Source organism: Hyla sarda, chromosome 10 (assembly GCF_029499605.1).
Source record: "Hyla sarda isolate aHylSar1 chromosome 10, aHylSar1.hap1, whole genome shotgun sequence".
Classification (NCBI taxonomy): Eukaryota; Metazoa; Chordata; class Amphibia; order Anura; family Hylidae; genus Hyla; species Hyla sarda.
This window is the reverse complement of record NC_079198.1, coordinates 33,839,186-33,854,054: the sequence shown is the minus strand read 5'-3', so window position 1 is coordinate 33,854,054 and position 14,869 is coordinate 33,839,186. Positions and strand designations below refer to the sequence as shown.

Genomic DNA, 14,869 nt, shown 5'->3' with positions numbered 1-14,869 from the left:
AGAATTGCGAAAAAAGGGCCGAGTTCTTAACCCCTTAAGGACCACGGGTTTTACTGTTTTTTCCACCTCACCATTTAAAAATCTTAACTCTTTCAATATTGCACCTGAAAATCCACATGGCTTATTTTTTGCGCCACCAATTCTACTTTGCAGTGACAGTCATTTTACCCAAAAAAATCTACAGTGAAAGGGGAAAAAAAAAAATCATTGTGCAACGAAATTGAAGAAAAAAAACGCCATTTTGTAACTTTTGGGGGCTTCCGTTTCTATGCAGTAAATTTTTCGGTAAAAATATGACACCTCTTTATTCTGTAGGTCCATACGATTAAAAAGGTTTGATTTTTGTCGTACTTCTGGAAAAAATCAACTACATGCAGGAAATTTTATACGTTTAAAAATTGTCATCTTCTGACCCATAACTTGTATTTTAGCGCGTATGAGGGCTCTTTTTTCGCGCCGTGATCTGGAGTTTTTAGTGGTATCATTTTTTTATTGATCAGACTTTTTGATTACATTAACTTTTTATTTTTTCTTACACTTTTTTGCAGTGTTATAGCTTCCATATGTGGCTATAACACTGCACACACTGATCTTTTACACTGATCACTGCAAAAGCCATAGCTCTGCATTGATCAGTGTTATCGGCGTCGATTGCTCAAGCCTGCATCTCAGGCTTTGAGCAATCAATCGCAGGAGGAAGGTAAGAGGACCTCTGCTCGCGTCCTAGCTGTTTGGGACACCGCATTTTCACTGCGGTGGTCCCTATCAGCCCCACTGAGCAGCCGGGAAGCTTTTACTTTCGTTTTAGACGCAGCGTTCAACTTTGAACACCGCGTCTAAAGGGTTAATAGCGTGTGGCACTGCTATAAGCCCGGGGTCCTGGCTTCAGATACATACATGCCAGGACCGACCAGATAGGACACGGGGTCACTGTGTGACCCCGCTTTATATCACGGGAGCCGTCCTTGGTCATTAAGGGGTTAAGGTGAAAATGGTCCCCAAGGGGTTAAAGATGTTCTGTAGTGAAAGATAACTTATCCCCTATCTAAAGGATAGGGGATAAGTTATAGATCCTGGGGGGTCCAGATTAGAGATGAGCGAACTTAGTGATTCGATACGAACTTCTCAACTTGGCGGTTGCTGACTTTATCCTGCATAAATTAGTTCAGCTTTCAGGTGTTCCGGGGCTGGATCAGGTGGATACAGTCCTAGGAGAGACTCCTTTATGCAGGCTAAAGTCAGCAACCGCCGAGCCGAGAAGTTTGTAATGAATCGAATCACTAAGTTCGCTCATCTCTAGTCCAGATATTGGTTAACTATAGGCCCTTTTAAAAGCTTGCTGAACTCCAGTGTGGTACTGTAAAAGGAAGCCAACATGTCAGCTTGTGACATTTATTTTCTCCCAATTGAATAGTATTAATGAAAACTGCTGTTCAAGAATCACATCAACTCTGTGTCAAAGCAGAGAGCACAAAGTTACAGAAAGGGGTCACTGAGTGTTATTAAAATACTTGCTAAGGAATAGTGGGGCAGCTGCCCATAGCAGCCAGTCAGATTGCTTATTAAAAATGCAATGACTTTTGAAAAAGTAATAGGTGACGCTTCCATAGATGAGTGGTATGGTTAAAGATGGTAGTAATTAGGAAACAGCAACACTGCCACAATTTGGAGACCACTGTCTGTGTGCACACCAATTAGAACCAGCAAAAAGCCCAATGCTTGTTATGTTGGTAAACAAACCCTTCTCAAGCAAACCACTGTATTGCTGTGTATTTATCATAGAATTCCGTGCAGTAATAGGTGGGGTCTTCAGGTACATCAGCAGAACTTCTGCTTTTTAATAGGTGTATTCATAAGTTCATAACTATATTACCATGTAGTTGTAGTTTAATGTGTAATAGGCAACCACAATTGATTTGACACATACAAAAAACAACAACGTTGTGATTTCCAGTGGAAATTTATTAACAGAAAAACAACTTCCAGATTGTAACATTTCTCTTCACACTTAGGTCGGACCACCTGAACCAACAAAGAATTAAAAAAAAAAAAGGAAATTCCACTGGGCCATTTTCTCATTCTATAGGAAGCAGTGATGGTAGCAGCTTAGTTAACCCCCATGGATACTGAAGTCACTTTCGATATTACAGTTTATGGTCCTATGGTTGCAGCTAAGCAGCGACCAATCACAGAAGTTTGACTGGAAAATGGCATTAATATCCTCTTGTAGTTGCAACAGGACCGCAACACCAGGAGGACGAGTCACTGAAATCAGGGTTTATAATTTGTCTGCCATCAGATGTTAAACTGCTTTGTGTTAAAACTGTTGACATACAAATGATTACCCACCCCCACCCACCAACTTAAAGGAATACTCTAAAGGAATATAACTTCTCTATCCGAATGATGAGGGATAATTTAAAAGTCGAACGGGGTCCAACCACTGAGACCCCTTACGATCTCCTGTATGGGACCGTGGCAGTCCGCAGGAAGCGCTGTGCCAACCCCGCAGGAAGCCGTAACAGACACGCCCCCCTCCATGTAGCTCTATGGACTACATGTAGGGGGAGTGTTGGCAGTCGCATCATGTGGGACACGAAACGCCCCCTTCCTGCAGACTGCCGTGGTGCTGTACAGGAGATCGGAGAGGGTCCCAGCAGTTGGACCCCTATCCTTCAGATAGAGAAGTTATATTCCACTACAGTATTTCTTGAAGGGTACAAACTAATGCTGTACCTACCCCATCTTGGCTTGTGAGATCTGTCTAAACATATTAGGAACAATTTCTTTCAAGTGCTTCTTCACATACTGAGTTTAGTATGTAAAGGAATTCTCAGTGCTTATTCAGGAAACAAAAACTGAGAAAAAAAAAAATGTAGAGAACATAGGTATCTGTGTCCACACGTTTGATTTATTATTATTATTATTTTTTTTTTTTTTAAAGAAAAGGGAATTTGTTCCACTTTCACTCTATTCAGTAGAACTTTGTTAAAAAAAAAAAAGGATCATTTTAGAAACTGTTCCCAATAAGTTTAACGTCAGATTCTAATCCCATTACGCCCAACCAACCCCCCCCCCCCCCCCCAAAAAAAAAACAGAACAAACCAGAATGAGATGCCAAACCTGTTCAGTGTTTAGACAGGATTTTAATAGGTTTAAACACTGAACAGTAATACCTTATTTTAACTGGATGCTTTGTTAAGGAGGATAAGATTTTATCCTTACAATTGAAAGATGCTCCCATCTCATTCCAGGAGGGTTTAAAAAAAAAAAAAAAAGAAAAGAAAAGGAGGAAACTGTTCCATGCTCCCATACCCAACCTTGGGATTAGTCAAATTCAGCCATGAACATTTTCATGGTATTATGTGGAGCCATACATCATTAGGGTTTGGAAGCTCCTCTGGCAGACGGGGAATCCGCTCTAACTCATGCTGCCATTCTATCATGTCACAGCTCATCAATTGCAGTCATGTTCACTTGGAAAATGGATATTTGGACTCTACATTAGATCAGCTTGCTGCCAAAGCTTGGAAGACTGCAATGAATATGACTGAGGTATTTTATACATAAAAGGAGAAAAAAAAATCTTAAAATTTAAAGTATTTCAGAGCATCTTTCAATTACTCTTTTGAGCAGAATCTTGGCATATCTGCACCCGAGACAGCTTTTTCCAAAGTGCTGCCAATCTATTCCTATAGGGCTCAAAAAGTCAAACCCTTCTGTGCAATGTAAAAGCAGGGTATTGACACTTCTAGAGTAGTTTGATGGGGAAAATAAAGTCTAATTCATTTATGGATCATGGATTTAGCACCAGCAAAACACTGCACTTCATGATTGCAGTGGCACAGAATTGCACAATGACAGGTGCAATATAAAACAGAACTGGGCAAGAGGAGGTTACTTATTGCACCATGATCCAACATGGAAAAGAAATTGCCTTAGAATACTCCCCTTCAGTAGCAGAGTTATCAGATCATTCTGTTAAATAGAAGTATTAAATAATCTACCCCACCTCTAAAAAAACAAACAAAAAACAAAAAAACAAAAAAAACATAAGCCAATTGTTCTCTTGCATTACTGAAGGTTCGTGCTCCGAATATTTTGTATAAGTAGCTGTGCTTCTACATACACCTGGATGTGCAATATTAAATGCTAGGTTCTGTGCTAGCAGGCTTCAACTAAGAGGGGACAAGCTTTATTACGGTAAAGATTGATACAATACTGCACAACCCAGGTGGCTTGGATGTCGGGACAATGAAATTAAAAACAAGTGATGGTTCCTCACTCACTTTGCCTGTACATAAGGCCAAGCATCTAGCATGCTGGGAGAGGCTCAGTTCAAAACAACATTTCCAACCTCCCCAAAATTAAAGTAAACTACACCATGTGCCACATTCTGGGATTTGAAATCAGAGCTTTTGTTGTTTTTTTTTTTTACACTTATCTTTTACTTAGGTGGCCTAAAGCAGTAAGAAACGAGGAGGAAATTTCACTTAAGTCAAAGGAATCTCTTCATATTAGAACAAAGGATTAGATTGCATTTAACCTCCTCAATTTTAGACTGCGCACTCTAAAATGTTGAGATAAACTGAACCTCTCTCAACTTAAGCTGCAATCCTAAACATAAAGAAACCTTCAACAAACCATCATTGAGAAAATAAAAAATTATTCTTCCACACCCCCCCCCCCCCCCCCCAAAAAAACTAAATTATTTACATTTTTATACAAGTATACACAACAAATTTCCTAAATTACCCCCATACCCCTCATGCAAGGGATTTCTCTTATCTTATTTTAGAGGGGGTATGGCTTTGGAATAAATCTGAAAACAAAAATGTTGCTGAAAATTGGAGAAAGAAAAAACACCTCATTTAGTGTTTGACTGGAAACTAAACAAACCAGCATCTGCCTTAAAGGTGTCGAATAAGTGTCTGGAGCTTGCACTTTAAAGCCCGTCTTCTGACTGGGTTTTTTGCTTGTGTCATGACAGGTATACATATTTACAAGCTATTGGAACCCCCGTACTTTGCAATCTCTTGCATTCCAGATGAAAATAGTGAGAGGACAAATATACAAGTGGAAGAGTTACACCGCTAGCAGTTTTGATCTAAAAGCACCAGCTTAGTGGTCTGCAGATGTTCAAGGTTATTTATAAAAAAAAAAAAAAAAAAATGCTATGAAATGAGTATTTTCTTATAAAGGGCTGCAGTGAAGAAAACCTTGAATGGTCTTGTAGCATAAGGCACTTCTCGCACACGTAAAATAGTTTGCGTTATGAGGGGGAAAAAATAAAAAAAAATTAGACAAACTCCACACTGCCACAAGAGGATGCAACATAAACATTGGTGGTGTTAAGTACTTGCAAAGTCTAAAAGGAGGGACTGAAATTGAATATTGCATTGCTGAACCAGTTGAATCTTAATGGGTCGGGGAAATGCAGACATGAAAAGCCTATAATAGTGCAAGGGTCTTCAGCAGAAAATTGAACAGCAGATTCCAGTATGCTTTCCTTCTTCCATGGGATTTAAAGTGAGAAAATTAAGTGCAACAATGAGTTTTGTGGGTGCACAGTGCAAACAATGGGGATCAAATAATTGTGGGGGATCTCCAGGCTTGATATTATGCTGGTCAGTGTTCCAGAAGGCAGAAGAAAAAAAAAAAACAATGGGAGGCAGGTGAACGGGAAAGAAACCCTCATCAAGAAAAGGATGCATGGTCAAACTCTTCTCGGGGTCAGTCATAGCCTGCAACAAGAAAATATTCCTTCATTCTCAATACAGTTCGACAGCAACATTCTACTTTACTCAAATAAAAACCATCCCTCCTTTAGGTTATGTTCACATGGTTGAATGTAGGTTATTTCTTAAACTGTCTTTGATTTCAGCGCTTCCTGTTAACCCTTTATAACCAGGCCCATTTAGGCAAATTAAAATTTTTAGCTAATTTTTTCATCCTTGCCTTTTCCAAGAGAACTTTTATTTTCACCCAGAGCCATATGAGAGCTAATTTTTTTTATTTTTTTGCAGGGACCATTTTTTTTTTCTAATGATTACAAACACCACATGACTATTGTAAACCTGACCAGCTTTTGTCGGGTGATGTTGCAAAATGTGGAGCAGTGTGCCACAAGTTGTGCCTGCACCAGATTTTTTTTTGCACACTGCGCTAAACTAAACTCTACCTATTTACTGTTAAAGTCACAGAAAAACCTGTGAATAAATGGCTGAAAATTTCCAAGAAATTACTGGTCAGAAAAACGTCCTGCCTTGTGAATGTGAATCCTCATAGTAAAAAGTGTGCAAGTCAGAAACATTCCACACTATCAAAACCCAACAATTCGTAAATCAGGGCCTTTGGGGGAGATTCCTCAAAACCGGTGGAAAGAAAAAGTGGTGCAGGTGCCCATAGTAGCCAGATTGCTTCTTTCATTTTTGAAAAGTCCTTTGAAAAATGAAAGAAGTGATCTAACTGTTTGCTATGGGTAACTCCGCAACTTTTCCTCTGCAGAAGTTTTGATAAATCTCCCTCTATCTGTGGAAGTGAAATTGAGTAACATGTACATAATGAAAACAGAGAAAGGGGTTACAGAGCAGCCTACAGAGATTGGATGAAGGGACCCAGTACAGAAAAAATGAGGAAAGATGGGTGATTTAGAGTGAGGACTAGCCCCCTCCACAAGTGATCAAGAGATATAGGGTATTTGTGAGAAAAATAAAAAAGGTGCTAGCTACATAAAAATGTATGTGTACATGATCAGGATAAGGTACAGAGTAACAACTTTTTGTTGTGGGATATGACAGGTATGCCTTAAGGTACCGTATTTATCGGGGTATACCACGCACCGGCCTATAACACGCACCCTCATTTTACCAAGGATATTTGGGTAAAAAAAGTTTACCCAAATATCCATGGTAAAATGAGGGTGTGTGTACGCGTGTATACCCCGATACACCCCCAGGAAAGGCAGGGGGAGAGGCGCCGTCGCTGCCCGCTTCTCTCCCCCTGCCTTTCCTGGGGTCTAGAGCCCTGCTGCCGGCCCTTCTCTCCCCCTGGCTATCGGCGCCACTGCCCGTTCTGTCCCCCTGACTATCGGTGCCGGCGCCCCATTGCCGGCGCCGATAGCCAGGAGGAGAGAAGCGGCGCCGACAGCCAGGGGGAGAGAAGGGGCAGCGGCACCCATTGCCGGCGCCGCTGCCCCGTTGCCTCCCCCCATCCCCGGTGGCATAATTACCTGTTGCCGGGGTCGGGTCCGCGCTGCTGCAGGCCTCCGGCGTGAGTCCCCTGCGTCGTTGCTATGCGCTGCACGGCGCGGCGCATGACGTCAGTGCACCGCGCCGTGCATAGCAATGACGCAGGGGACGCACGCCGGAGGCCTGCAGCAGCGCGGACCTGACCCCGGCAACAGGTAATTATGCCACTGGGGATGGGGGAGGCAACGGGGCAGCGGTGCCGGTAATGGGTGCCGCTGCCCCTTCTCTCCCCCTGGCTGTCGGCGCCGCTTCTCTCCCCCTGGCTATCGGCGCCGGCACCGATAGTCAGGGGGGACCGAACGGGCAGCGGCGCCGATAACCAGGGGGAGAGAAGGGCCGGCAGCAGGGCTCTAGACCCCAGGGAAGGCAGGGGGAGAGAAGCAGGCAGCGACGGCCTCTCTCCCCCTGCCTTTCCTGGGGGTGTATCGGCGTATAACACGCACATAGACTTTAGGCTAAAAATTTTAGCCTAAAAAGTGCATGTTATACGGCGATAAATACGGTATTTTAAAACCGCATGTTTTTTTGATCATTCCCCAATTAAATCAATGGGAAAGGGGAAAAAAAATATTTTGGGATCTTTCTTGCCCAAGTAAACATACCCTTAAAAGGAGAGATTTATTTATTTTTTATTTATATATAAAAAAAAATAAAAAAAAACCTGTCTATAGATAGGTTAACAGCTCATCAGCACTTTGTTGTGGCCCTTCTCTACTTACCGTATATACTCGAGTATAAGCCAAGTTTTTCAGCACGATTTTTCGTGCTGAAATGCCCCCCTCTGCTTATACTCAAGTGAACTCTCCGCCTGTCAATCCCTTCATCAGTGGTCTTCAACCTGCGGACCTCCAGATGTTGCAAATCTACAACTCCCAGCAAGCCTGGCCATCGGCTGTCCGGGCATGCCGGGTGTTGTAGTTTTGAAACCTCTGGAGGTCCACAGGTTGAAGACCACTGCGGCCTTAGTCATCATCCAGCCCCCCCCCCAGGCGGTAAGTTAGGGTGAGCTGGTCCGGGCCATCCATGCTGCAGGGACCGTCCGGTGGGGATGGTTAGTCATTGCGGGCTGTCCATTTTTTCACCAGGGGGGGGGGGGGGGGGCCCTCTTCTCCACGCTTCGGGCCCTGCCCCGGAGTAATGACGTTGCCTTGACGACGACACGAACAGGGACGTTCATGCGTAACGTCCCTGTGCGTCGTCGTCAAGGCAACGTCACTTGTCCAGGCCCGAAGCGCGGAAGAGGCCCCCCAGTGAAAATGGACAGCCTGCAACGACTAATCCGCCCCACCGGATGGTCCCTGCAGCATAGATGGCCTGGACCAGCTCACGCTAACTTCCTGCCGAGGGGAGGAGAGTACAAAACAAAAAGGGGGGGGGGGGGGGGGGGGCTGGATGATGATGACGAAGGCCGCAGTGGTCTTCAACCTGCAGACCTCAAGAGGTTTCAAAACTACAACACCCGGCATGATGGGAGTTGTAGTTTTGAAACATCCGGAGGTCCGCAGGTTGAAGACCACTGATGAAGGGATTGACAGGCAGAGTGTTCACTTGAGTATAAGCCGAGGGGGCGTTTTCAGCACTTAAAATCGTGAAATTAGGGGCCTCGGCTTATACTCAAGTATATACGGTAGCTTACATTTCTGCAATGGTAATACGTTCATGCAATTTAGTCAGTCTGTAATATTTGTATACGCAGAACTAAGGCTGCTTTCACACTATAGAATGCTCTGTTTTAAAGATCCGTTAACAAAAACCATTAAAATTGACGTTAAACAGCAGTTACAAAATCCCATTATATAGTCTATGGGATTTTTACATTACCCGTTTAATGACCCTCCTTAGAACTGTTATGCCGCTTTCACACTATAGAATGCTCCATTTAAAAAAAATAAAAAATAAAACATTAAAAACTGATGTTAAACGGCCTTTACAAAATCCCATTATAGTCTATGGGATTTTTTAAGTTACCCGTTTTAACCCGTCATAGCCAGTTAATAATGTTATTTTGAGATGGGAGAAAGTAACGGGAGAAATAGTGCATGCACTATTTCTCCAGCTACCTCTGTCACAAAATAACGTCCATTATTAATAACGGGCTATGACGGGTTAAAACTGGTCATTTAAAAATCCCATAGACTATAATGGGATTTTGTAACGACCGTTTAACGTCAGTTTTTAATGTTTTTTTTAATGGAGCATTCTAGTGTGAAAGCGACCTAACAGTTCAAAGGAGGATCATTAAACCACAACTAGGAATTATGAGGTACCACACCACATTAAAGTAACATACAGGATCTGTGATTTATCAAAAATAAATAAAAGTTACAAAACCCATGACCACCTAAATAAACACTTACATGCAGGTTAACGCTTTTCTTCTCCAGATTCACTGTGATATTCTGCCACATACAGGCTTTTGTCGATACTGCTGGGTATGGGTTTGATTTCTGTTCCCAGTTGTTCTTCAATACTTTTTAGGTTAAATCTGTCATCATAGGTGATCAAGTTAATGGCAAGTCCAAGGTGGCCAAAGCGACCTAAAAAAAATATAAGAAAAACAGGTTTTGTTAATACTATGTAAACTTTGGTTGTCAAACGAATGCAAAAAATGTAAGATTACAGAAAACTGCTTGATTCAGACTTTATGGCATGTTAGTCCCTACAGATAGCATACACTGGAGGATAGGCCGGATTAAATGGGTTATCCAGGATTGAAAAACAGCCAATTTCTTTTCAAAAACAGCTCCTGCCTGTCCCCAGGTTGTGTGGTACTACCACTTGGCTCCATTTACTTCAATAGAACTGAGCTGCAGAACCACACCCAACCTGGAAACAGAGGGGGAGCAGTTTTTTAAAGAAATTTGCTCTGTTCTCTCTATTCTGGGATAATCCCTTTAAAGAAACAGCCACACAACCCATATCACTCCCACTAAAATTACTATAGTACTTGTTTTACCATGATGGGGACAAATCCATGTGCATTGGAAGATAAAATTCCTAGACACCAGAGAATGGATCAACAAGGGGGAAGTTGTGCTTCAAACTATAAATGTCCCAATCTGGTAGTGTCCACGGATCAGAGACCAAAATACAGAATGAATGAATCGGAACTCCACAAAATTATATATTTAACGCACAAGGAACCTATGTTTGGGCTCTGACTGCACTGTTGTATGCAGATGTATGTACATCCAACATCTACTATGCTTTTGCACTGAATTGCGGCAGGTTTCTTTGTCTAAATGTGGACACCACGATTTTTAATTTTTTTTAACCGAACTATAATTTGTCAGTATCTGTATTCAAAATTATTACAAATCCATGTCAATCTCTATGGTTAGCAAGACTGGAAGTCACTTTATAATTTCTTAAGAACGAAAGATAAATCTTGAGATTACATTCTCCCCTGGCTGCACCAATTCTGGCAGGTGATGCTATAATTCTGTGTGACCTCTAAAGTGGCAAAATAGAGCTTTGTGCCAAGATCTGGCCAGGAACGAAATTAATTAATTTCCTGGACCATAGAATACAGTAAGATTTACATTTTTCTTGTGAATGTACCAGAAGAAAACCTTAAACCTGGAAAATACATACTACAATACATTCTAAAATACAGTAAACTAGCAAAACAGAAATAGGACTAAATGCTACCTTCAGCCACAAGCTTTAACCCCTTAAGGACCAGAGAGTTTTTTGCACATCTGACCACTTTCACTTTAAGCATTAATAACTCTGGGATGTTTTTACCTTTCATTCTGATTCAGAGATTGTTTTTTCGTGACATATTCTACTTTATGTTAGTGGTAAAAATGTGTCAATACTTGCATCATTTCTTGGTGAAAAATTTTAGAATTTGATGAAGAAAATTGTAAATTTAGCATTTTTCTAACTTTGATCATAAAGTTGACATGTTTTTACTTTTGGAAGACACCAGAGGGCTTCAAAGTTCAGCAGCAATTTTCCACAAAATCAGAATTTTTCAGGGACCAGTTTAGTTTTGAAGTGGATTTGAAGGGCCTTCCTATTAGAAACACCCCACAAATGACCCCATAATAAAAACTGCACCCCTCAAAGCATTCAAAATGACATTCAGTAAGTGTGTTATTCCTGTGAAACACCTAAAGTGTTATAAGCAAAATAAAGGAGAAAATTCAAAATCTTCATTTTTTATACTCGCATGTTCTTGTAGACCCAGTTTTTGAATTTTTACAAGAGGTAAAAGGAGAGAAATACTCAAAATTTGTAACCCAATTTCTCTCGAGTAAGGAAACAGTGACAATGGGATTTTGGAGAGTGAGGTTTTTCTGAAATGGTTTTTTGGGGGGCATGTCACATTTAGGAAGCTCCTATGATGCCAGAACAGCAGAAAACCCCCCACATGGTATACCATTTTGGAAACTACACCCCTCAAGGCACGTAACAAGGGGTCCAGTGAGCCTTAACACCCCACAGGTGTTTGATGACTTTCGTTAAAGTCGGATGTGTAAATGAAAAAAAAAAAAAAATTCTCACTAAAGTGCAGTTTTTTCCCCAAATTTTCAATTTTTTTTATAAAGGGTAATGGGAGAAAATGCCCCCCAAAATGTGTAACCCCATCTCTTCTGAGTATGGAAATGCTCAGAAGACGTAAAATGCTCTGCGGGCGAACTACAATGCTCAGAAGAGAAGGAGTCACATTTGGTTTTTTGAAAGCAAATATTGCTGAAATGGTTGTTGGGGGGACATGTTGCATTTAGGAAGCAAGCCCCTATGGTGCCAGAACAGCAAAAAAAATAAATAAAAAAAAAAAAAAAAAATCATGGCATACTATTTTTGGAAACTACACCCCTCAAGGAACACAACAAGGGCTACAGTGAGCCTTAACACCTCACAAGTATTTCACAACTTTTTGTTAAATCCTCCGAGAAAAGGATTTTACGGTAAGAACAAAAATCTCCTTTTCTCTATCGGCTCCATTGGGGGACACAGACCTTGGGACGTACCAAAACCGTCCCTTGGGTGGGTAAGGAATCAGTCAGGTGAACGGCTGGAACACTGCCGCCTGCAACGTCTTACGGCCCAGAGTAGCATCAGCTGATGCAAAAGTATGAATCTGGTAGAACCTTGTGAAAGAGCAAAGACGGCCACGTGGCCGCTTTACAGAACTGCGAGGCCGAAGCCACGAAGTGAAAGGCCCAGGAAGCCCCAAAAACGGGCGGAATGAGCCAAAACCCCAAAGGGGGAATCTTCACCTTGCAGCAGTAAGCAGACTGGATCCTTCGAAAAATGGTGGCCGTAGAAGCAGGATGTCCTGTAAGACGACCTTCCGGAAAAACAAAAAAAGGAGTCACACTGCCGAAAGGAAGGGACTGAGAGATAAGTCCGAACAGCCCTCTCCACAACCAGTTTGTGGAGCAAACTCCCTGGGATGAGAAGGGGCTGGACAAAAAGACGGCAGGACGATGTCCTCATTGAGATGAAAAAGTCGAAACCATCTCAGGTAAAAAGGACGGACCTGGATGGAAAACAACTTGTACTGGTATACAACCAGGAAAGCAGAACGGAAGGAGAAAACTGCCAGCTCTGACACCCACCTAACAGAGGCAAGAGTAATAAGGAACGTCACCTTCCAGGGAAGGAGGCGAAGAGGAATGTCCCCGAGAGGTTCAAAAGGAGCGCCTTGCAGGGCACCTAAGACCAAGTGTAAGTCCCAAGGGGAGAAGGGGACCGAGAAGGAGGGGCAGTGTGTGTCACTCCCTGAAGCAGGTCTGGACATGAGAATTGAACGCCATGTCCACTTTGAAAAGGAATAAAAAAAGAAGGACGAACTTTGACACTAAAGGGAGCCGAGAGCCAACCCTGACTGGAAAGGGAAAAGCGGTCGGGGAAGGAAAACCACGACCAGAGAAAAAAAGGCTGAGATTCACACCAATGAAAATAAGACCGCCAGGTATGGTGGCAAATCTTTGCAGAGGAAGGCTTGCGAGCCCTCAGCATGGTGCGAACCACTTGGGAAGAGAAACCGCAGTCTCAAACTCCACGCCGTCAAAAGCCGAGACTGTAAATAGAGATGGCACAGGGGACCTAAGATAGGAGGTCTGGGCGAGAGGGAAGTCACAGTGGTAAGTCGTTAGGAGCCTGACCGCGACGACGTACCACGCCCGCCGGAGCCAGTCTGGGCCACGAGAATGGCGGGAACGCCCTCTGCTGTGAGTTTCCTCAGGACTCTGTAATGAGAGGAAGGGGAGGAAACATGAGGTAGGGCCAGGCACAACTAAAACAGATAATGTAGGGCAAAGCCCGACCATGAGAGGAACGCTGCAGTTGTGGCGGGAGGAGTAGAGGTCCACGCCTGGAGCGCCCTAGAGGTTGCAGGTCACTGCAAACACCTCCGGATGTAGGGACCACTCGCCTTGGACGGCTGAGGACCAGCTGAGACACACCACCTACCAGTTGAGTATGTCCAGAATGAAGATCGTTGAGATGGTCGGAAACTTGAGTTCTGCCCAGAAGGGAATTTCCCGAAGAAGCAAGCAAAGATAGAATTGCCCTAGTCCCAGCATGTTGATGGGGAGAAGGACTTCTGGGGGGGACCAAGACCCCAGACCGGCCAGTCCTTGAAAACACCTCCCCAGTCAGCGCCCTGAAAAGCAGGGGGAAACGAAGCCACCATAGAAGGGACCGACAAGACTGTCAAGAGAGAAAGGGGACCTGTCCCACTGGAAGAGAATCACCAGTTGAAGAGGTCGGTGATGAAACTGCGAATGGCACGGCCTCCAGCAACAGACCCAGGACAGTATGCAAAAGCGAATGGAAACTGGAGCAGGATGCCGAAGTTATCTGACTCGTGACGAGAGTCAGCCGAACGTCCGGCAGAGTCGAAAGCGGGCAGAGGCGAACTGGAGCCCCAGGAGAGAGGTTGAACTTGTCACGATTAACCATCCAACTGAAGAGAAAACAAGGGTTGGAGGTTGAGACTAAAACCCCTCCAGAGTCTGGGCCCTGGTTGGAGCTCTGATCAGGAGGTCTTCCAAGAAAGGAATCACTGAAACAACTCGTCCGTAACAGAGCTATCACAGGCGTCAGGTCCTTGGTAAGGACCCGCGGAGTAGGGGTCAGACCGAAAAGGAGAGCCACAATAGAAAATGGCTGTCCAGAACTGCAAAGCGGAAGTACCGCTGATGACCGGGAAATATTGGAATGTGGAGGAAGGCATCCTTGATGTCCACTGAGGGAAGAAAAACTCCCCTTGAACCATGGACTCCAGCACCGAACGGAGAGACTCCATTTGGAATGGGAAGCAGAAGATGCTCGAGAACCAAGATTGTGGTCCCCAAGACGGGCGTTGCTGTTTGCCCAAAGAGGTTGGAATAAAAAAACCTTAAAAACGTTCCCCTGAAGGAACAGGGACAATTACTCCCTGGATGAAAGTGAACTGGAACGCGCCCCGAAATGCCTCCGCTAGAGAGGAGGACCAGCGGTCCAGGAAAGAAAAAAAGCAGTCCCATGGAAGGGAGGCAAATTCGACCCTGTATCCGTTGGCTACAACATCCCTGACCCAGGAAACCTAAAAGTGCATGTCCAGGCATCCCGGAAGAGAAGACGACCAACCACCGAGAAAAGTCGGAGGGGGGGGGGGC

The 14,869-nt window shown here is 43.6% G+C and overlaps 1 protein-coding gene across 3 annotated transcripts in view; it reads right to left on the bottom strand.

The window, feature by feature from the left end:
• Positions 1 to 1,941: 1,941 nt before the first annotated feature.
• The window catches only part of DDX6 (DEAD-box helicase 6), a 76,304-nt gene continuing 63,376 nt past the window's right edge, over positions 1,942 to 14,869 (bottom strand). For all 3 annotated transcript variants that reach the window (XM_056542663.1, XM_056542661.1, XM_056542662.1), the window contains exons 13-14: positions 9,608 to 9,787; positions 1,942 to 5,744 (exon numbers count right to left, since the gene is read on the bottom strand). In XM_056542663.1, coding sequence (XP_056398638.1) covers positions 9,615 to 9,787 — 173 coding nt within the window. In that variant the 3' untranslated portion in view covers positions 1,942 to 5,744; positions 9,608 to 9,614. The remainder of the gene's footprint in view (positions 5,745 to 9,607; positions 9,788 to 14,869) is intronic.